Below are 22,810 nucleotides of genomic sequence, written 5' to 3'. Positions count from 1 at the left end.
TGCCCTCTCCTACCCTGACGTCAAAGAACAGATCACAAGCAAGATTAGGGTTTTTCATTTCTCTTATTGCAGCAATTAGCCTGGGACTGTATAAAAGGGCTACAGAATGGGAGGGAGACAGCGGGAAAATCTGGGGACATAAAGAGATAGCTCAGAAACACAGAGAGCCAGAGGGAGGAAGAGAGGGGAAAGAGTGGAATTCACCTCGTATTTCTAGCTTAAGAGAAACTTTTTCTAACTTGCAATAAAGAAATGAGCTGAACTTTGAAATCCCCTGCTCAGCTGCAGTCAGCCTAATTTCTCTCAGAAAGCAGGAGCACTAAATACTGCAGACACCTGTTTTTTTGTTTTGCTTTTAAGCTCAGTTTGATGATTTCTTATTTTTAGCACCTTGCACTTCCACTCCTTTGGTGCAGGAAAACAAAAAAACAGAAATTACTTATTTCTAAAGGCTTGGGTTTTCCCCCCCATTATTTTTTTTAACAGAGTTAATGAGGGATATAGTGGCAGGTAGCGTTGCAGGTTGAGGGGGATTTCTGGGAAGACATTATGGGGCTTCTGAGTGTGGACTTGTTAATCACACTCCAGATTTTGCCAGGGTTCTTCTCTAACTGCCTTTTCTTGGCTCTGTACGATTCTGTTGTGTTGGTAAAACACGTGCTCCTGCAACTAAATCGTTCCAAATCCAGCCAGAGTCAATGGCGACGGATGCTCACCCCTGAAGGGCTGCGCTGCGTCTGGAAAAGTTTCCTATTGGATGCCTACAAACAGGTACGTAGGCTTACAAATAAATGCCCTTAAAGGAACAATCATATAATCTATGTAATGTTTAACAATGCCTTTTAGTCTTCTCTATTTATATTCATTTATCATTTACAAGCAAAAAGTTAAAAAAAAAAAAAAAAAAAAAAGTAAAAAAAAATAACAAATAAAAGTAAATGCCAATCTTTAGAATGTGTGCATGGGGAGTAAAATGCGTTCAGATTTCAGATTAAATATATAAATACATACTTAGTATTTTTAGCTGTTAATGCATTATCTTTAACTATGTAATTTAAAACATACATAATACAGCCTTCTACTTGTACTTATGTTGAATTCTAGAAGGACTTTAGCAGGTGGAAGAGAGAAATCTATGCCTTAATTCAGAGAGTTACAAAGATATTGTAATCCTTAGGTTTTACAAACAAAATGTCATCTCCTTATAGCATTTCTTGTGTATCTAATAAAAGCCGTTTTAGATTTGCAGCTCAGTGAAGCTCTGCATTTCAGAATGGGGCAAGGGAAAGAAAAAAAAAAAGAAAAAAGGCTGGTTTTATTGCTTAGTTGTCTGTACAAGATCTACAGATTTAAAGAGCTTCCGGTGGTTTGATAGCTACTCACGCTGATCATTGAAACAAACTGTCATTCAAACCTCAGCAGGAGCTTCACGCTGTGCTGTACGCAGATCCGCGTGTTCCCAAACACTGCACACAATGATCTGGGCAGCTGGCTGCTGCAGGGCTAAAACTGCTGGAAAGAGCTTGTAAAACGTACCAGAATGCATGCAGCTGCCACTACGTAGAGTAGAAAAAAAGTTTGGGTTAAGGTTTGTCGGGGCGGAGAGAAACCAAGAACACAAATAATGTGCTTTGCTTTCAGATTGTTGAATAATTATTTTAGTCTCTTGGCTAGCACACTTGGTTTGATTAATGCATCACAAAATGACAAGGGTTATTTAAATATGTATTTACAGTAAAGCACAAACGATCACAGGTTTTATCTCTCAATATAAAGACAACTAAGATTAAATAAAAGCATTATTATCTGGCAAACTACATTCAGAAGCCATTGCAAAGACCAAGTACACAGCTCTCATATGTTTTTGCAAGGTACAGGTCTGATTACAGTTGGACAGAATTTGCAAACTCCCCTTCTGTTCCCCACACACTCTGGTAAATAATTCCAGTACGAGAGTCGCAAACCCACCTGTAGGCTGAAACATGGGGCAAACTACCTCAATGTCGCCCTCTGCTGGCAGTCTCAATTTATCTGTAGAATTCACGGTAGACAAAGTGCATTTTTTGTGAACTAATTAATTAAGTGAATGCAAGATCCTGCAACATTGTAGGGAGCATATTGAAGCAGTCTGGACCAGTCTTGCATGCATCGTAATACACAGTTATACATAAAGTAATATTGTTTATCCTGCCATTATAAAGATGGACCGATAAAGATCAACACTGGTACTTGGAGGCAGACAAAAATCACAAGCATTGTTATTTATCTCTTGGACATACAGCGCTCCTAATGTAAGAAGGCAACGGCTATGTTTCTAAGTGGTGATTACAATGTAGGAGGGAGTGATGACAATGTAGGAAAGGGGTAATCCCAGTGTCTGGGGAGGATGTTGGAGAGGAGTGATAAAGCTGGTAAACCTTATGTGAGTCCAGATTACAAGTCAACTCCTATAATGTAAGCTAAATAAACATTGCAGAAACTAAAAGGCTGGACCACTCTACCTCGTTCTGGACACATATGGTGTAAATACGACACAGTGCATGCTGATCTGTTTCTAGTGCATGTTATACACACACAAATACAGATTTTTTACATGCACAGACAAACACCTCTCAAATTGCAGCATTCATGAAATGGCCAAGCCAATCAGCACACACTCCTTTTCAGTAGAGCTGAGCATATTGAACGTGTAATTAAATACTTGGCAGTAATCAAACTCATCCCATGGGATGAATAAAATTGCTGCCCAAGCTGAGAGCTGCTGTACTTGACCTTGCCATTAACTGACCACTCTGCTTAGTTTTGAGATTAACGCAGTTAGGTGAGATCATGGCACAGGCTCTTCACATTAAGCCGCAAAGGCATCTGTTATGGGAAATGCGGATGTGTACAAAGTGCGCAGGTGCAAGAAGCAAAAGTTGCTATAGTGTTTGGAGCAGCCATTACTTAGAAATGCATTTTTTTTCAAATGAGATGCTGGGTGTATTTATGAGGAGCCTGAAACATATAAAAAAAAAAGATTTTCTATATCATCAGTTGCTGGGTGAAAAGGACATCCCTGCATGTTATACCCATTGCATCATCAGATGATTTTGAGTAGCGTGATTTAGAATAATAATTTACAAAACTGAGCCCCTTTAATGATCTCTTTGACCAGTATTGGACATTACATGTTAATGTTACTGTCTAAATAATTTCCCCAGACAGACAACACATTTTCTTCTACCAAGAGTGGCTGCTGATGGCAGCTCACCCAATACAAAAGACTGGAATACAAAAAGACTGGTTCCACATTTGCCGGTAGTGTTCCATATTTGAGCAAGGAGGGTAGACGGTTACTCTCACATACAAGATATTTGATTTCACAGTTTCCTTCAATCCTGTTTATTTTTCTGTAAACAATTAATGAGAAAGTAAAATTTGAATACAAATAATCCAGATTTTTTAGAAATGCTGCAGGGCTGAATTCATTCTGTGCTTTTTTTTTAATATTTTGGCATTCATTTGTGGGTGAGTGCTTCAGTTTCCCCAGGGAATTAAATAACCTGCCAGCAGCATGTGTTCCTTTGGGCAGATCCGTCTGTTTTTGATTTGTGTTTAACTGCGCTCTAAAAACAACCATGAACTTTAATTTACAAACAGGTCAGAAACAGACCAGAAAGCTAACTTCTGCAACCAGTAAGAGTCAGGACTAGTACAACATGTTGCCGGCTTTTCTACCATTGCTACAACATTGCAGAATACACAGCCTGTTTCTCTTCCACATCAAGATCATTACAGGATACACAGCACAGCAAGTATTCTTGCCAGGGTTAAACATTACAAGATACACAGCCAGCTTCTTTCAGGGAACTAGAACATTACACAACTTGCATATGTTTTGTTTCTGAGCAACAATGCAGGACAGGCAGTGTATTTCTCTCCTAAACAGCATTTGCATTATTGTAAGGACAATTAAGGGAACACTACAACATTAGGAATACAAACCTGTATTCCTAAAAATATAGTGACACTGTCCCCACTGTGTGTAATAAAAATTAGGAAAATAAAGGTTTTACTTAACTTTTTCCAGCTCTGAAGCTTCCACACCTGCTGCAATGTCATCGAGGGGATATGGCTTAGTCCAGCAATGGTCAAATTCAATGCTACTCATAAAGGACCACCGCGCATGCATCCAATGCTTTCCTACATACTGTGGTGTCCTGTGAACAGGTTTTTACTCTGTCAGTGCAGCCAATGCAACTTTATTGACTGTCTGGAAGACCCAGCAATGCAAACATTGTAGTTTTTGGAAAACAGAAATGTTTTGTATTGCTGTGTTAAAATGACTGGAAAACTGCAACGTGGTACTTTCAGCATGTGCTAAGTAGCAATTCTGTAGCTACTGGATGCACATGCAGCCAATCACAAAATTCATATATGCACCTCTTATCACACTCCTGAATCGACCGCACATACAGCTCGATTCTGGGGAAAAAGTAAATGGGAGGAGGAAGTGAATGACTTACAGAAGGGGAAACTAGAGGAGCAAAAGAGATAGGAAAATGAAACCGAAAGGTTAAAGCATGACATGATACATAGCATGCTCCTCTCTCTCCCAGGGAGAGAATTCCAGAATTCACAGTCTGCACACCTTCCAGACCTACAACACAGTCAGCATCTTTCCTAGAGTTAGAATAATCTAGCAGCGTTATTTACTAAAGTGAAAATTTTATATGAATTAAAAGTTAATTTCAAAATTAAAGGGACACTTCAGAACCCAACTGCATCAGGAAGTCTGTGATTGGACAGGTACAAAACAGCTGGGCGGGATAAGTAGGAGAAAACCTTTACTGTTTTTAGATATTTCCCCAATGAAAAAATGCATCATTAAATGGATACAGGTTTTCACAGGGGGTATATCTCCTAAACAGTGATGTTTATTCTTACATTTAATATTTGGGTGGTAGAGTGTTCCTTCAAACAAGTTAGCTATGCCTCCAGTTCCAGTTCAGGTATACTGTCCTTAAATTGATAATTCACGTTGCATTCACACTTCAGTAAAAAGCCCTGTCAGGTATAGAGTCTGCAGATCATTGAGGACTAGAACAATATATAATACGTATTCATTCCTAGGGTTAGACATTTATACAGCCTACTTAAAGGGTTACTCCAAGCACCATGACTACCTCACTGACTTGAAGTGTTCGTGTACAGCGTTTTACCTTAAAACAATTCACATACTGGTTTTCGTCCCTCCAGCTGTGTCATTGGGGTGTCACCAGCCAGCCCAGTACTAGAGTTCAGGGTTGGCTAATGGCAATTTTGTGCAACTTTTAATTCACAGATGGTCATTGGTGGAGAACTGTCAGCTGGCTGAATGGAGACAGCCACGGCTTCCAAGGCTCTTACAGAAGTGAAGCACTGTACCATCAGTGAACATACCAAGTACTAAAAAAAAAAAAAAATAACAGGATAGATTGCCTGTTCTTCTCCCATGATAGAATGCTGCATCTCTCTATAGGTTAGAACATCACTTAACACATATCTTGCTTGTCTCTTAGGATTATTTAGGACCAGAATACATTCTACATCTTCCTTAGTGTTATTATTATTATTATTATTGCCATTTATATAGCGCCAACAGATTCTGTAGCGCTTTACAATATTTTGAGGGGGGGGGGATGTAACAATAAATAGGACAATTACAAGAAAACTTACAGGTACAATAGGTTGAAGAGGACCCTGCTCAAACGAGCTTACAGACTATAGGAGGTGGGGTATTAGAAACATTAGGACAGGAAATATCAAGTAGGAGTGAAGCAGAGCTGGAGGAGAGAGCAAAGCACTGTCCCATAGGAGAGAGTAAGAGACGGTATGTAAGGTAGAGATTACTCTGGGAGGCCATAAGCTTTCCTGAAGAGATGGGTTTTAAGGCCCTTCTTAAATGATTGAAGACTAGGGGAGAGTCTGATGGCAGTAGGTTAAAACATTACAGGACACCCATCCTGATTCTCTCTTGGGGGTAGAATATTACTAGACATACACCCTGCATCTTTTTCAGGGCTAGATCATTATAGGAGACATATAGAGCAGACCATTACCAAATACACACCTGATATCTCAGTCAGGGTTAGTACATTATAGGATACAGAGCATACATCCTCCTTGGGTTATAACATTAAAAAACACACACACAGTTCCTTAACAAGGGTTAAAACAGCCTATGTCTCCTGTACTGCCTCTCACTCGGGGCTGGAACATACATAATACATGCCCTGCTTTTCTTCTAGGTTTAAAATGTACATATTATGACGTGCATCTTTCTAAATCTGTGTCTCTCCAACGGTTAGAGCATATAGGATACAGGGCCTAAATCTTTTTGATGGTTAGAACATTACAGGAAAAACAGCATGCATGTTTCCATGAGTTAGAAATAGGACACACAGTCTGTTTCTCTCTCAGGGTTATAACATCCCCAGCCTGTTTTTCTGTGAGGATTAGAAATGTACAGGATTAGAGATCACCAAAATTGTCTCTCTCAGCCAATCCAATGCTTTCCTATAGGCAGATCAGGAGTGGAGCCAGATGTGAGAAATACTGTGCAGCACTGGAAAAAGTTCTCCAGATTAGGCAATAGTTGGCAAATATCGATAGAAGGAACACACTGCACACTATCCCCCTATAGCAGGTAAAATGCATAGGTTTAGGATACACAAATCCTCATAGGGAATGTGACAGGCAGCCATAACCAATCACTCCCTTTTGGAATGATGCCCACAAGCCAAACCCTGGTTTATAGGTTTGTTAGTGCAGAATCTATTTTTGGGACAATCGGGTACAGGTTCCTTAGGGAGTTTCCCTATTACATTTAGGTTAACCCATTTATATATTTATATTAGAAGACATTACTTCCGGGATGTATCTTATGTTCATAAAAGAACAATCCTTACACAGAGGGCAGCATGTCCTATTATAGGTTTCAATGCATAAGGTTCTCAAAAAGACAGAATCTTTAGCTTTTTAGTATCTCCCCTCCCCAAAAAAGTAAAAAGCAGATTTTTGCCTTTAATTAGTGGCAGAGAATAAATGGAAAAGCAAATGTATTGACAGATCTGCAATTTTAAGAATCATGTGATAAGAAGCTGCGGCTCTTACTCTGCTACATAAAAAAAAAAAAAAAATATTTAAAAAATGCTGATCCAAATTTGGAGAAACGGAGAAACTTCATCTTGCTGGCTAGAGTAGACGTGGTTACTGTACAGAGCTGTGAAACTTGGAAAACATATTGGAGAAAACATTGGCTTCATCTTCTACTTCTCTTGGATGCATAAGGGTCAATTGTTTTTTAAATGAAAAGACAGCCGTTTTGGTTTGGATAAGCCTGGCCCTTACTCATGTGGAAAAGTAGTGTCAAAGTAATCACATGTAACCATTTCGTTGCTGTAGCGCAAGGTCTGTGCTTTCCACATGTGCAGTATTGAAAGAGTGGTGCAGTCAGTATGAAGAAAGCACAGTACGTTAGTAGGACAGCAACGCACAGACAGGGAAAAATGAGCGTGCAACACAGAGTGCCAACAGTTGTGGTGTTTACGATGCTGTAAATTTTAAGTGCTTTTCTCACAAAAGTTTTCCAAAACCCATGTGGAGCGTGAGAAAAAAAAAAGAAATAAAAAGGGGGAAAAAAAGATGCTCCAAGGCTAAACAATAAAATAAAAAAAAAGTCAGATGGAAACAGTTTGGACACACTACAGGTCAGAAATGGAGCAGATGATAATTGAGTCCTTTTGGACAGAGTTAGGAGCTTACTAACTCACTCTAAACGAGGTGTCTGAGGATCGTTTCGGTTCTGTCACATCAGCGCAAAATATCAAAAAAGCTAAATTAACAGGTTTGGTAAATGTTAAAACAGTTTTAAGACACAGTAAAACTCACACATATAGATGGATATCTGTACTCTACAAGTGACCTGACAATGAAAAGCAGACAATGGTGATCCCATTTATAATTCAGGGACTTCAAATGGAATTGACGACTAATGTTGCATCAAAAAAAAAAAAAAAAAAAAAAAAAATTAAAAAAAGAAACAGTAAGCCAAAATTGAGCTTCCTGCAGCCAAGAAGAATCGTTAAAAGAGTTATACCAATATATTTTTTTTAATTCCTAAATTATAAGGAAAGCACACAATGAACATGATTACTACACATGATGTAATCCAAACAAACTCTGAATACAATGCTGAGATCGGTAGAAGGCAGGATAGATATTATATGTCTACTTACTGCAAGAATCACTTAACTCTGCTACCAAAACATACCATGCGCGGGAATACAGCACAAACATAAGGATGAAGCGCCAGGAGATGGAAAGGAAGTACTAAATAAAGATTTTGATGAGGGACAGGCTATGATGAGGCTATTCGAGCTGTTGTCAGTTTTCAGTACTCTCTTGCACCTTGTTTTTTTACTCTCCAGGTTAATCCAGATGTGGACCCCTTTCTCACAGTGCCTAGAGAGATATCAGCTATACCGCAGTGACGAGGCCCAACAAGGCTGAAACGATCATCTGGGGTTGCTGTATCTCTCATGCAGAGAGAGTTGGCATGCATTTTGTATTTGGACGGCCCTTTTAGGTAGGATCAGTCTGATATGCAAATTGACCTGGTTCTTTTTGTAATGAGCTAAAACCAGCTTGAGAACTGAGCAGGGTCCCACCGAAGGGCAGGTTATTTGAGCAATTGTTCGTTCTCAGTACTCTCTTGCACCTATCCGCCATACGTTGCAATTTTATCTGAGTAGAGTAATTTCAGATTGTTCAAATTATTTATCTTTAACATTTATACTGTTAAAAAGGTCAAGTAACTTAATTTAAAATATTACATTAATCTGCATGAACACTTGCATGTGCAGCGTCATATTTTGCAGCTTTCGCAATAGCATACAATATTTTGCATATCAATAGTCTTATCAAACCCAATACACCATTAATTATGTAAACGGCAAAAAAAAAAATCTTTTTAAAACATATATATATCTATATATATCTATAATCAAAACTAATGTCCAGACTGAGGGCTGTAATTATGTGTGTATGTTTATTTGTGTGAGTCTTAAATTCAACCTTAACTTGTTTTAGAGGCAGAAAGCCTCAACAAGATGGTGGCCCAAGGCAGAAAAAGACCCATACAACAGGCCTTATTTTATCCTGTATCTTAGCAGGTGAAGTGCTGAAATAAAAGAAGAAAGCGTAAAAACGGAAACAAAATAATGACCACAGACATCACAGGCAAACAAATAATTAGTCCTAATTGGTATGGTGTCAAGCATTGAAAGCAGTCCAGAGCACTAAATGGGCCATTGAAAGGTATTACAGGGCATTCTCAAGGCAATCAGCGGATTGCAATATAAAAAAAAACAAACAAAAAAAAAAACTTGCTAATATGTGAAAATAAGTATCTTGTGTTTTTGTTTATAATAATAAGATCTTTGCTGAACATTACACAATGCTATTTTTAGATGTAAATATGTATATATTTATTTATTGGGGGAAGAGAATAAAAAGGACCCAATAATGACTCACAACATGTCTTTGACATCATAACTACAACAGGAAGCATGTTTCAACCTGGAGATTTATGCTCACAAATGTTTGACCTTGGGCTGGAGTAAGAACCTGCCTGGGAGAAACCAGGTGCTGAAACAGATTTAAGGGGCTGTCGCCCCACTAATGATGTGAATTTACTAGCTGATATTTCTGGCTTAGTTTCAGTAATAAATATTAACCTATTATGTGACAGCAGACCTGAAAACGCCCCTTTTTCCGGTCACACTCAGCTTGTGTAGAATGTTGAGAACATGAGAAATTTTCCTTCACTTGGCTCATGTCTGTATCCAGGGAGGTTTACACTCCACTTTGGGCAGATCTCATTTTCTGAAGCATAAAGCAGACTCAAGAGGAATATGCCAAAGACATAAATAGACAAAAATATATATAAAACAAAACAAAACAACTGGAGACGGCTCACCACGTGAAGTGAACGGTTTAACTGGGCTGAAAATAATGCTGTGCATTTTTCCCCAGTTCACAGACAATGCAAATAAACATTTTTTTTTTTTTTATAAACTTGTAATTTAGATAGACATTTTATGCAGTATATAGAGAAGCTGAGTTCACGACATGATCATATATCCAAAGCTTAGTACGTTGAATGACTGCATCACATGAAAGCCCAGTTTCAAATAATAAATTACTTAGTAAATCAATGTGGATTGAGCATTTAACCCCACAAGGTCAAAATACACTTTAACATCAAAACAACCTGATCCCTAAAGACCTCCAGTCAGACTTTGAAGTCCTGCACATTTAGTTTTTGGCCCTACTACTCATCCCTGTGGTCAGCAATAGAGAAGTTATTTTAATTTTGGAAAATTAGTTTTTCATAGCATAAACAGCCATTGGTCTTTACATGGTTAAAGTGACATAATACATAGAAGGTTACTGCATTTGAAGGTAGGATTCAAAGAAACAGACAAAACAATTATATTGATAGAATTTACCTGGAAGGATTTGTAGTCATGTCTGTCCCTTTTTCTTGCACAGTGCCTCCAGGTAGTTAAAAAAGGATAATTGTCCATCAATGTTCAATCATTCCCAGATTACTCATTGGCTGATCTAGGAAAAGGACATGTCACTGTCAGTTGCACTGCTAGAGGGTAGAATCAATACATTAGCAAGGAAATCACTGCCTGAATCATGCACTTTTGTAAACTATTTAAATATAACGCACACAATCCTATGTCAAAAATGATCTAGCATATATGCTTAATCCCTTAAGGACACATGACATGTGTGACATGTCATGATTCCCTTTTATTCCAGAAGTTTGGTCCTTAAGGGGTTAAATTAGAGGAGCACTCTAAGCACAGTAAGAATTACAACTCATTGATGTGGTCATGCATGGTGCTAAGAGCCTCTAGAGAGAGAGACACACACACATTTCTTCCCACTTAAAGGGACACTATAGGCACCCAGACCACTTCAGTTGAAGTGGTCTGGGTGGAGTATCCTAGGTCCCTTAACCCTGCAATGGTAATTATTGCAGTTTTTTAATAAACTGCAATAATCTTTGTTATAACCCTTGAAGGATAACTCCACTGCTAGTGGCTGTCTACCAGAAAGCCACTAGAGAGACTTCTGAAGCAAAATTGAAAGAACATTTGGTTGCCTAACTGACACTGGACGTCCTCACGTTATACATGAGGACATCCAGAGTCACACAAAACCCAATAGGAAAGCATTATACAACAATTATCCCAACAATATTATACAATGCTTTCCTATGGGGTAAGTCCTAATGTGAGCACGGCATGCACATTAGATCTCCCCCGGAGGCTGAATCTCAACCTGTAGAATCCAGCACATTCTACTTCAAATTAGCTTTAAAGCCCACACAGGTTTTTATTTTACACCTGACAAATTGTTACATAGCTGAAAAGGGCTTTGTGTCCATCATGTTCAGCCTTTCTCACATTTGTTTTTGCGGTTAATCCAAAAGTAGGGAGGGGGAGGGAAACTCAGTCTGAAGCACTTCCAAATTTTACATTAAATTTAAAAAAAAAAAAAACATAAAAAAAAAAAAAATACAAAAAATAGAGATTTAGTGCAGTATATACACTCAGATTTTAAATACGCCTTCCACTATTTACCAAGTTCCCCAATTTTGGCAGGTCTACTCTAATATCATAGTAGCTGTTCTTTAACCCACTTACATGAGACATCAGTAAACTCTGGCCCTCCAGATGTTGCTGAACTACAACTCCCATGATTCTATGAATGAAACAGATAGGATGAGAATCAAAGGAGTTGTAGGTCAGCAACATCTGGAGGGACAAAGTTTGGGGAAGCCTGCTCTATGGGTTTTCTGCAATGAAAGGTTTATATAAAAAAAAAAAAAACACAAAATACAACAACTACATAATATATGAGGATACTAACAAGCCAAAAAAAAAAAAAAAAACATATAAAATAATGATTGCCTAATGGTAGCCTCAAGTACCCCTGGATCAATATGTATACATATTACACTCAAAATAAGGGCTTTATATAATAAAATAGGTCTTCATACCCCAGATAGAATGAATCCAACTTCATAAAAGAGAATGTGTCTATTAAAACAAAAGAAGTGCACGTACTTTAAAATGTAATGACTTATTATACACAACTTAGAAGTTCCAGAACACAAATATAGCAAATATCACCAGTCTCAGAAAGCTCTGCCCAATGTGCTTTGTCACATATGACTTCCTCAAAGGCTTCGGTGGTATTCCAGTAGTATAACAGCATAAAATCACATTTATAAAAAAAAAAAAAAAAATGTACACAACTATCCATATCGCCCCATTCCCTCACAGGTACAAAAGTTAATCCTTCACTGTCTTATTACTTATCTTATTACTGGGTGGCGGGAGTGATAAAAAAAAAAACTTGGTAATCAAGCTTATGCATAAATCCAGTTAAGAGGCTAACATATGTGAATAGATACATATATACTATTAATCGCATCTGTGGAAGAGAAAGTATTTAATATTTTATAAAAGAAGTAAAAGAAAATACAATATCCTATATTACAAAAAAACAAACTTGAAACCAATATTTAAACAATATATCCCACTACCCAAAACGTTCAAAGGTGAGTGCAGTGCTTCTATTTTTAATCACACTTACCCCTCAAGTATTTGGGGGAACAGAAAATTAATGAAAAAAACAACAGTGTAAAATAAAAATGAAAATACATTTGGTACAAAACTGACATTTGCTATAGGCTCTAAACAGAAACACCCCTGTGCCTTTAGGGTGGCAACCAAAAACTCCTAAAGAGATCTCCAGAGAATCTTCTCTTCAATTGATATTTATGAATAAAATTGAAGGAAACAATCTGGGTGCAATATGTATAGCAGAGTAAAAAAAAAAAAAAAGATGTGCACCAAATTAAAATTAGTGCTTACATTTTATGGAGCCTGTTATAAAACTGGCTCCAAAATAACAGATTAGTGTCAAATTGTTAGTGTGACACTTCTCTTAGGAACCAGCATCCATATTGAAATAAAGTCAGCAGACAAAGAAGGGGGGTTGTGATACTGTCCAAATCCAGTTAGTTTAAGGAAGTGCTTAGATTATTTGGGGATAAGGAAACACAATTATTAAAGAAAATCAGCTCAAGAATATCACATTACCTTTAGTGGACCTCCTCAATGAAGAAAAATAAGGTATTTTGACAGATGCAGAATTCAACAAAGACCTCAGACTTCTACTTTTTACCTGAAATCCAGCCTAGACAAATGGCCACAAAGATCGATTATTTCCAGTATAGATTTACTCACAGCACATCTGTCAGAATATATTGACCACTTCCTTCAACCTTATGTTTGAAGGATTCCATCCACACTTCTTTATTATTAGGGATTTAGTGAATTTGAAATGGGCACAGAAACACCAGTAGCTACTACGTCGTTCCTGTACGTCGAGTTTTCTGGTTACAATTAAATGTCTGTTAGGCCACCCTTTGTACAACGCTACGGAATCTGATGACGCTATATAAATAATAAAATAATTATAACAATACCTTCTCTAATGTACTGAAAGTCAATGAAGACTTAAAGGGGCACTCCAGGCACCCATACCACTTCTGCCCATTGGAGTGGTCTGGGTGCCAATTCTGACTACCCTTAACCCTGCAAGTATAATTATTGTAGTTTTTATAAACTGCAATAATTACCTTGCAGGGTTAACTCCTCCTCTAGTGGCTGTCTACTAGACAGCCACTAGAGAGCACTTCCGGGATTATATACAGATTCTGTGCTATAGCGTCGCTGGATGTCCTCACGCTATGTGAGGACCTCCAGCGTTGCTAAAATCCCCATAGGAAAGCATTGAAAAGCATTTTAAATGCTTTCCTATGGAGAGGTCTAATGCGCGTGTGCGGCATTGCTGCGCATGTGCCTTAGGTCTCCCCCGCCAGCAGGCGTGATCAGTCTCCCCCGCCGGCTGACGTGATGAAGGGGAGGAGCGTGGGCGGACACAGAAGCAGCTGCGAGGGACATCGTCACTGCCTCTGGTAAGTCAGTGAAGGGGTTTTGACCCCTTCAGCAACCGGGGATGGGAGGTGGGAGGGAGAGGGGACCTGCAGTGCCAGGAAAGCGGATTGTGTTTCTGGCACTGGAGAGTCCCTTTAAGATGATCTGCAAATACAATTAATATTGAAGGAGATTCAATTCATTCTTAATAACAACTACTACTGGTTTGAAAACTGCTTCTATTTATAAAAAAAATAAAAAAAAAATAATAATAATAAAGGGCAGAACTACAGGGACTAGGTTTGCCCCTAACTTCACCAATTTATTTATGGGAGAATTGGAATTGTGAAATTCTAAAATCACCAACTGATTATACTGAGGAGCAAATAGTGTTTGGAGCACATTTAAAACAATACATTTTTCTCCTTGAATGGCCTATAAATAAGTTAAATAGTGTATGAAATATAATGTAACAGCTTAACATAGAGCCTAAAAAAAAGTAGGCAGCCTAATAATAAACTAGCAAAACCAGAGCGCAATATATGAAAACACTTTTTTTTTTTTTTATTATGATTTTATTTTTGTTTACTTAATCATTATTATTGTGGACATTGCTTAGATAATACCATAACAAGAGTGTCTCATAAAATTTAAGACACGAGAGCAAATACAGTAACACACTGTGTACGATGGAAAGCCAATTCTGATATGAATAGTTGTTTGCCCAATAGAAAATAACCAGTCAGTGTATAAGATGCTAGTTTAGCTGACAAATGTCTGAGGTTAGATATTCTTCAAAATCCTTAAAGATAGCAGTCCGCAAAACACAGACATGGGTTACTATGGAAACCTGATTGCAAAAGTGTGCATTTAATTTAATCAACATAAGAACAGTGTATTTTATCCAATTTAGTTTTTAAATACACTTTTCTTAACATCTTGGTAACTTCAGAATGTTTACTTACACTGCCCCCTTACTAGGTTTTAAATACCAAGAAGACCGTGAGTGACTTTGTACCACTAATGAAGCCCAAAGAGGCAAAACATTTCGCCGTTGGAACTTTAACGTAAAACGACAAAAAAGTGACCGGACCCTATTTAACAAAACACAAAGGAACAATTCCCATCTCCACAATTTTCATCACCCAGAGACTGACAGAGATTCCTATTGCGAGCTACCTCAGGGACTGTTATGCCTGTAATATCCCAACAATATGTGAGAGCCCAATTTGCTTTGTACATTATATTTATCATGAATACATTTTAGAACTTTTAAACAATATTACCATATGGACCTTCTCCTCTGTTCCCCCTCACCTCTTTTTTGTACTTACATGTACACAGCTGAATGTAAAAGGAACAATTCACAGACCTCCTAAAAGGGGAACTGTCTGTTCCCTGAAATATATACCAAGTATACAAATATAAACAAAAGATTGCTTGAACACTGAGGAACCACTGGTCTTCATGGGTATGACCACACAGATTAAAAAAGAAACAAAAAAGATATGAGAGATTTGGAAAGGTTAGGGAGATACAATTTTATATACAAATGTTCCTTAATTTTATAAACCGATTTTCAAACTTAATCCAACTAACCTTAAGATCATAATTATTATTTGAAGGCATTTTTTTGCATAACTAAATACTACTTTGTTAAAATGCATATTTAAATATATATATTACATCATATGAGATAACTGCAAGGCATGCAAATCCCATAATGTTTTGCACATCTACACACTCAAGGTATCAAAGAAAATTGTTATGTAGTATGCATGTATTATTGCATGAAAGAAAACAGAATCATCACCTACTCCAAGGTGATAGCAAATATTTTTCACTGTTAAAAAGGACTGATTTATTTAGTAATTGTGAGCAATTGCTATCCGTAATCCTCTGCAAAGGTGAAAAGTGTGTACACTGTGTGGCAAACATGGTAATCCACACTTGCATTTTCCATTATCAGAGGGAAAACATGTAGTGAAATTTTCTAGAGTGAATAGATAGGAAGATTAAAGATGAGATGTTGGCAAGGTAAAGTAATGTAATTAGATGAAAGACAGGTGGAAAATATTAAAGTAATACTGTGCTTCAAAGGGAATCCACACTGAGAGCATTGGTCTGACATAACTTCCATTATTTCCGTTTGTACAGTACACTCTTTATAGAAAAGCTATTCTTCATATCCTGTTTGTTTGTGTGATTCATTCCTATTTATTTATATTCACTTGTCTTCAGCATGCCAAGCAATGGATATAGTTAACTCCACTTTTGGGGTTTTTGCAATTTCTTTGCAAAGACTTCTCAAAACAATATATTTGCATTTGTGTAAGCGGCTAGGGGAGTAGGTAGGGGAAACATATACTTGCCTAAATATACTCACCCTTTTCTGCTCCTGCTAACTTAATCTGCCAGGAGCTGCTGTCACTACTGTATTCTCACAAAGGTGCAAGCGTACACAATGTGGTCTGTGGATCATCCCCAGAGACTGTTAAACAAGGGTGCCCAAAAGGTAGATCCCCAGATGTTGTAGAACTAAAACTCCAATGATGCTTTGCATGCCTTTAGAATGACAAAGCATCACAGGGATCTACCTTTTGGGCACCCCTGCTGTAGAATATTTCAGATACATTCCAACAAAGTCAAAAAAGAGCTTTTCATAAATATTCTATTCTTACGTAAAGCCAAAAAGTGATAGAGCCCCTGTTTATAAGCATTTAAGAATTATTTTCACACAACATGTAACTCTTCTGTTTACTTTTTTAATAGGTGAAGCTGGGCGGAGATGCTCCAAATTCCAATGTCGTCCATGTAACAAGTAGAAGGAAATGTAAAACACTTGGAGGGCAGTGTCATCTGCTAGACTTTGCAAGTTCGGAGCGCCCCCTAGTTGTCAACTTTGGGTCGGCCACCTGACCCCCATTCATAAGCCAGCTGCCAGCATTCAGCAAACTGGTGGAGGAGTTCTCTGATGTGGCTGACTTTCTGTTGGTATACATTGATGAGGCTCATCCCTCGGATGGCTGGGCTGCTCCTGACACACCCTCCTATGAAGTGAAGAAGCACAGAAACCAAGAAGATCGATGTGCAGCTGCCAGCAAGCTCCTACAACATTTCTCTATCCCCCCTCAATGTCAGATCGTTGCTGACTGCATGGATAATAATGCCAATGTGGCATATGGCGTATCCTTTGAAAGGGTGTGCATTGTACAGAAGCAAAAGATTGTGTATCTGGGGGGTAAAGGGCCATTCTTCTATAACCTCCAGGAAGTCCGAAGATGGCTGGACCTCACTTTTGGAAAGAGATGAAAGGTAGTTGGATAAACTGCCATTAGTTTCTGGAGAAAAGACTGCAAAGGGAGGAATATCACATTGAGCCAGTGTATATTTAGTTCTAAGGATATGTCGGACATCATGAAGTCCTGTGCAAAAAGCATTTGCAATGTACATACTAGACGCAGTTGATATGACCAAAACACAGACAGTTAACTTCAGGAATCCACAATCCATATGTGTGAAATGTATTTTACTGTGAACTCTCTGCTCAGTCAGAATCCAAACAATTCTGCCAAGGCTTCACTAACTTCTAACATCAAACAACAGCAATAGAAAAGAAAGAAACAAACAAACAAACAGAAAAACAATGATCAGACTCCAAACAGGGTTTTAGAGTAAAGATTTGTAAAAAGAGAAAGGGTTTATTTTACAAAGAGGAAGAAGGGAAATTTAGAATATGTCAGTTTACAAAAACAAGCAAAGAGAAGCTGGTACAGACATCACTGCTTATCACTCAAGTTATTATTCCCGCAAAGAGATTGTATGCAAAAGTAGAGTTTATTCCCGCAAAGAAAGACGAGGAAGTAGTAGGGAGGAACAAAATTTTCTGTGCATTTAATGATTTTTTTTATTTTTATTTTTACTGATCAGGTGTCGCAGATTATAGTTTTCAGGGGGTTATGTTTAAACATAATTTATTTTGCTACAACAACTTTCTTTATGTACATGGATGAAAATCCAGATAACGACATTGTTACCTCAATAGGGGATACAACCGCATCAAAACACTCAATGCTTTCTGCTCTCCAAGAAGAGATGTTCTAGGGATTGCTACATGGGTAAGAGGGAGACAGATTATTGTTCATATCCTCAGAGCGCAGAGCCTAGAGAAGCATTTATATAGCCATAAATAGCTTTCTATACAATACTTGTTCCCACACTCTGAGAACTTCCGTACCAATTAGAATCATGCTTGAGGCACATATCTGACAGAAGAGGTAAAAAAATGTGAAAATCCATTCTCAGATTTTAAAAATATAAAGACTGATACACTACTTATTGCCCCGAGGCAACAACAGTGTAAAAGTCTGTAGGAATACTACATAGATCAGAATTATGGTGTCTGCTTACATACGTACACATATTGCTCTTCACTGACAATAACATAATGCTTACAACGAAATTCTCTCAAAAGCTTTTACATGGGGCCTGGAAGGTGACAATCTAAAGGAGTGCCTTACTAAATATGCAATACATTTCTAACAATTAAATAGTATTCAGATGCATAGCAGTGAGCTGTTAAAAATTCACAAAAACAGCAATTTTTCTGCTGAATTAAAAAAAAAAAAATGCTACAGTAACAGTTTGCAAACAGGCAACCCCCTAAACATTCAGACATATTTGGGCTGAGGATAATTTGATAAAATTGCTTCAAAGAGTGGGTGGTTAACTTTGCCATAATAAAATACAGGATAGATGGGTGGTAATTGAAATTAATAGATTAATTTAGTTGCACATTGGATAGTAAGGCGAATTTTGGACGTTCAAAATACTAACCTCTAAATCCAAACAGGTAGTGCTACAAGGAGCTGGCCACACTGAAGACTCATTTTCAGAATAGGACCAGGCCATCCAGTGCCTAATAGAATTGGCAATTTTGATGCTTATTACCAGAAGAGATATACCGTTACTACAATAAGCTAATTGGCAAACATTGCTTCTTTCAGCCACTCTTAAAGAGCTTATAACCCACAGAGGCTTTATCTCATGATTCTACAAATGTCCTGCCACATCTCCTGGAAAAGCTCATTATGCAGTCTAATTGCAGCATCTGTCTAGAACTCATGATTGGGAAACAAAAGGCCACAATACAACATAACCTCAGAAATCTGCTCTTTCATAAAGATATTGATATACAAAAAAAAACATCCAATATTTGATTAAAGATCAAGTAGAATCAGATAGCTTTAAATGCCCTACAATCGACTGCATTTAACTTACCTACTTCTACTCCCAATATAGCAGTAACCGATATCAGTTAAAAACAACAACTATTAACTAGCGTATCTATACCACACAAAATCATTTGCTCCTTATGGTTCTTAAGTGAAAATGATAACTATTTTCATATTATTAGACCAAGCAAATAACATGCCAATGCTGGGTATTAGAACTTGCTGAGAGATAGTATGTGATCTATTAGATATGTTCTAATGAGTATCCAGGAGTAGTTATGGTAGGTGTGATGTACCTTTAAATATGTTGTTCCTAAATTTAAAGGTACATCACACCTACCATAACTACTCCTGGATACTGATTGGAACATATCTAATACCTACTTTGTGTCTTGCACTCTGGGCTTTTTAGTGGAAGCCCTTTTATTGCAGTAGAATAGTACCCTCCAACATACTATTTTGCTCTAAATCTGAGAATTTAATTCTCAAACCATATCCAGTATTTGATCTATATTTTGATATTTTTTTCTAAATATGGGTATGTTAAAGAGAGCTGCAATAATTCTCTTCAGACAAGAAAAGGTTACTCTAAACACCATAAGAACTTGAGTAACCAGAAGTGGTTATAGCGCATGGCAAATGCAGCACTGAACTGCTAATTTTTGACACATTTGTCTTTTGTTTCCTGGGCACAGCTCAGCTCCCACCAATCGGCCAACAAATAACTTTGCTTCCAGGCTACCTATGCCATCCAAGTGTTGTAGGGAGTGTCGGCTTGGTCACAACTTGGGCCAAGCACTCTCTCTTATCTCAGGAGAGAGAACCAAGCTGCAGACAATGGCTATGCCAAAAGTTGCATATAACCCAGTTCACCACTTTTTCTGTGGTAGGACTGCTATCAGTTGACAGAGCAGAGCAATAATATCTAATCCTACACAAAACTACTTATACCAGGGGTGATCAAAAGGTAGATTTCCAGATGTTTTAATAATGACAACTTCTATGATGTTTGCCATTGTAATAGCATTCCGAATGCATGTGAAGCATCATGGGAGTTGTAGTTTTACAACATCTACCTTTTGGGAACCCCTGACATACCATAAAGCCTGATGTGCAGGAGTTCATGATATAGATTTTCTTCCTGGTGTGGAAAGGGACTGCCTACAGACAGAACCATTATTCAGTGAACCAGGGGAAAGTTTTAAGGTATGTGCCTTTTTGACATTATATTGAATGCATTATCTTTATATTGCTTTCAGCAAGTTCCCCTTTAGCAAGCAAATGTCAAAATCCTCAGAAGTGTTGCTTACAATGTAAAACAACAAATACAATCAAACAAGAACAGCAGATTTAATTGTACCATGATAAGATGCTGTATGTTCTGTGCCTAAAGCTGCAAATACAATTTTAACCATCTAGAAACTAGGTCTCTAGTAGAGATTTGTCACATGATTCAGTGGAGCAGAATTCTCAAGGTGACAAATTACAATTCTGAATGCAGAAAACAAACTTCCATCTTCTGACCGTTATTGACAAACTGTAACAATATATTATGTACTGTATTGATATCCTGTCGTACTGTAATATAGCAAAGTGCCATGTTCTTATCGCTGAACCTGACCAATCTCTTCTTCACCTACACAACTAGATGAACACCTCAAAGCATTCTGCAGGTCTTTTGAGTCCCAAGTGCACCACACAAAGAACAATAGATCATTTAGAAATGACTGACCCAGGACTGCTGGGCAGATTCTGAATAGGTGGTGGTGTTTGCATATTTATCTCTTTGATGCAGTTTTACTCAGATCGTTTTAGTTTACTACAACTAATGAATGTGTTGTTACACATTTGTTTTTGGTTTTCACATCTGGGAGGAGTGATCTCTCTATTTTTGTGTTATGTTTCCTATAACCTACCAGTTGTCAAACTATTATAGAGATGTCATAAATAATGGTCTTTAAAAAAAAAAAAAAAAAATATGACCTCAATGGGGCTAGATGCCAATGTATTTTCACTGTATGTATCAATACGATTTGCAGGTCAATAATACCTCACATGGTATGTATCAATGAGGTAAAAGGGTTAGTGATACCTCAATATCTTTATGTAAAAAAAAAAGAAAAAACACAAGAAAAAAACAAACACACAGATATAAGTTTTAAATGTGAGTGTAATATTACTTTGACATACCTCTTTTGCCTTTTACAGTTACAAGAAATCTGTGTTGTAGAAAAAAAACAAAAAACAGGTAATGGGTATAGGAGACTGGATTGAGATGAAATATGTATTCTGACTTTTTTATTAAGTAATCAATAAGAATAGATCTAGAATTCAAGTTTCAGCAAAATAAGAGAAGATATACATATAAGAACACTTAAAAGTTGTACCTCGGGTTATAAAAAGCAGACTTCCTAAAGCAAAAGCTGGGAAAAAATAGTCAAGTTAACCAACTTTTACATATCACTTTGAACTTGTTTTTATATGTGCTCATTTATATACAATGAACACAAGTTGCAAACATGACTCTCTTTAATACATCTGGACTAAGTTCATCATTAATCAAGGAGCACCATTATTTTATGTCTCTCTAGAGCTTAAGGTTTTTTGTTGTTTTTTATTAGCCTAAATGTTATTTTATATAATTTTATAGAGTTAGAAAAAAAAAAATAATAATACATGTTTATAACCATTTATATATCTGAACACAGTACCACTAATTTGTACACACCAATCTGCCACCGGCAAGCAGAGCACACAAAACCAAACTGTCCTGCGTGGCTTCTATTTTGCCAGTCACCATGTTACATTTGTATCTAAACAGTGAAAGGGAAGAGGCAGAGTGTGAAGTTACTTTGTGTCACTGAAGAATAGACAAGCAGGTGACCTTCAGTAATCTGCTGCAATGACTGGGTCACTACTTTTTTTTTTTTTTTTTTAAGTGAAAGAGGTCAGCCAGTACTGTGTGACCAAGAGACAGGTGGATGACAGCACATTACTATAGCTTGGTGGAGAAGCTCTGGCGTGGGAATGAAGGGTGCCATAGAAAGAGTCCAAACTCTGTTGGTACCTGGATAGTGTCACGTCACTGCCAGGCTCTGCCCAGATATGGTTCAGATGCCAATATCCAACTAAGGGAACTCTCTCTTTTTATACTCCAATTTCTCAGTTGTTATACAGCAAACAATCCAAACTGTGCTTTAAAGGTGATCTAATAAATATCAGAATTAGTAAATGTTTTAACTTTACTTTAATAAAATCATGAAATGAAATCTTCTTTGTGAGGGGTTTTTCTTTGGCATATAATTTCACTTTAATAGATAGTTATTCAATCAGAATTTGATTCAGAACCTTTCGGTACAAGAATTAACTTGTCATGTGTGACTAATTGCACATTTACTTTCAATGTTGCATGTTTCTTTTGGTACCAAACTCACAGTAAAGGAGTAAAATAAATGTCCCAAATGCTCTGATGTAAAATAAATAAATGAAGAAATTATTAATGTGGGCAACTCTCTAATTTACATT

General features: G+C 37.3%; 1 protein-coding gene across 1 annotated transcript; it reads left to right on the top strand.

Annotated features, from left to right (window-relative positions):
* On the top strand, positions 1-22,554 carry DIO2 (iodothyronine deiodinase 2). The gene is made up of 2 exons (XM_063439722.1): positions 1-771; positions 16,824-22,554. The coding sequence occupies exons 1-2, from the start codon at positions 550-552 to the stop codon at positions 17,361-17,363; spliced, it is 762 nt and encodes a 253-aa protein (XP_063295792.1). The 5' UTR covers positions 1-549; the 3' UTR covers positions 17,364-22,554.
* Positions 22,555-22,810: the final 256 nt, after the last annotated feature.

Source organism: Pelobates fuscus, chromosome 13 (genome assembly GCF_036172605.1).
Source record: "Pelobates fuscus isolate aPelFus1 chromosome 13, aPelFus1.pri, whole genome shotgun sequence".
Lineage (NCBI taxonomy): Eukaryota > Metazoa > Chordata > Amphibia > Anura > Pelobatidae > Pelobates > Pelobates fuscus.
Note: the sequence above shows the minus strand (reverse complement) of the source record. Positions and strands in the feature narration are given on the sequence as shown.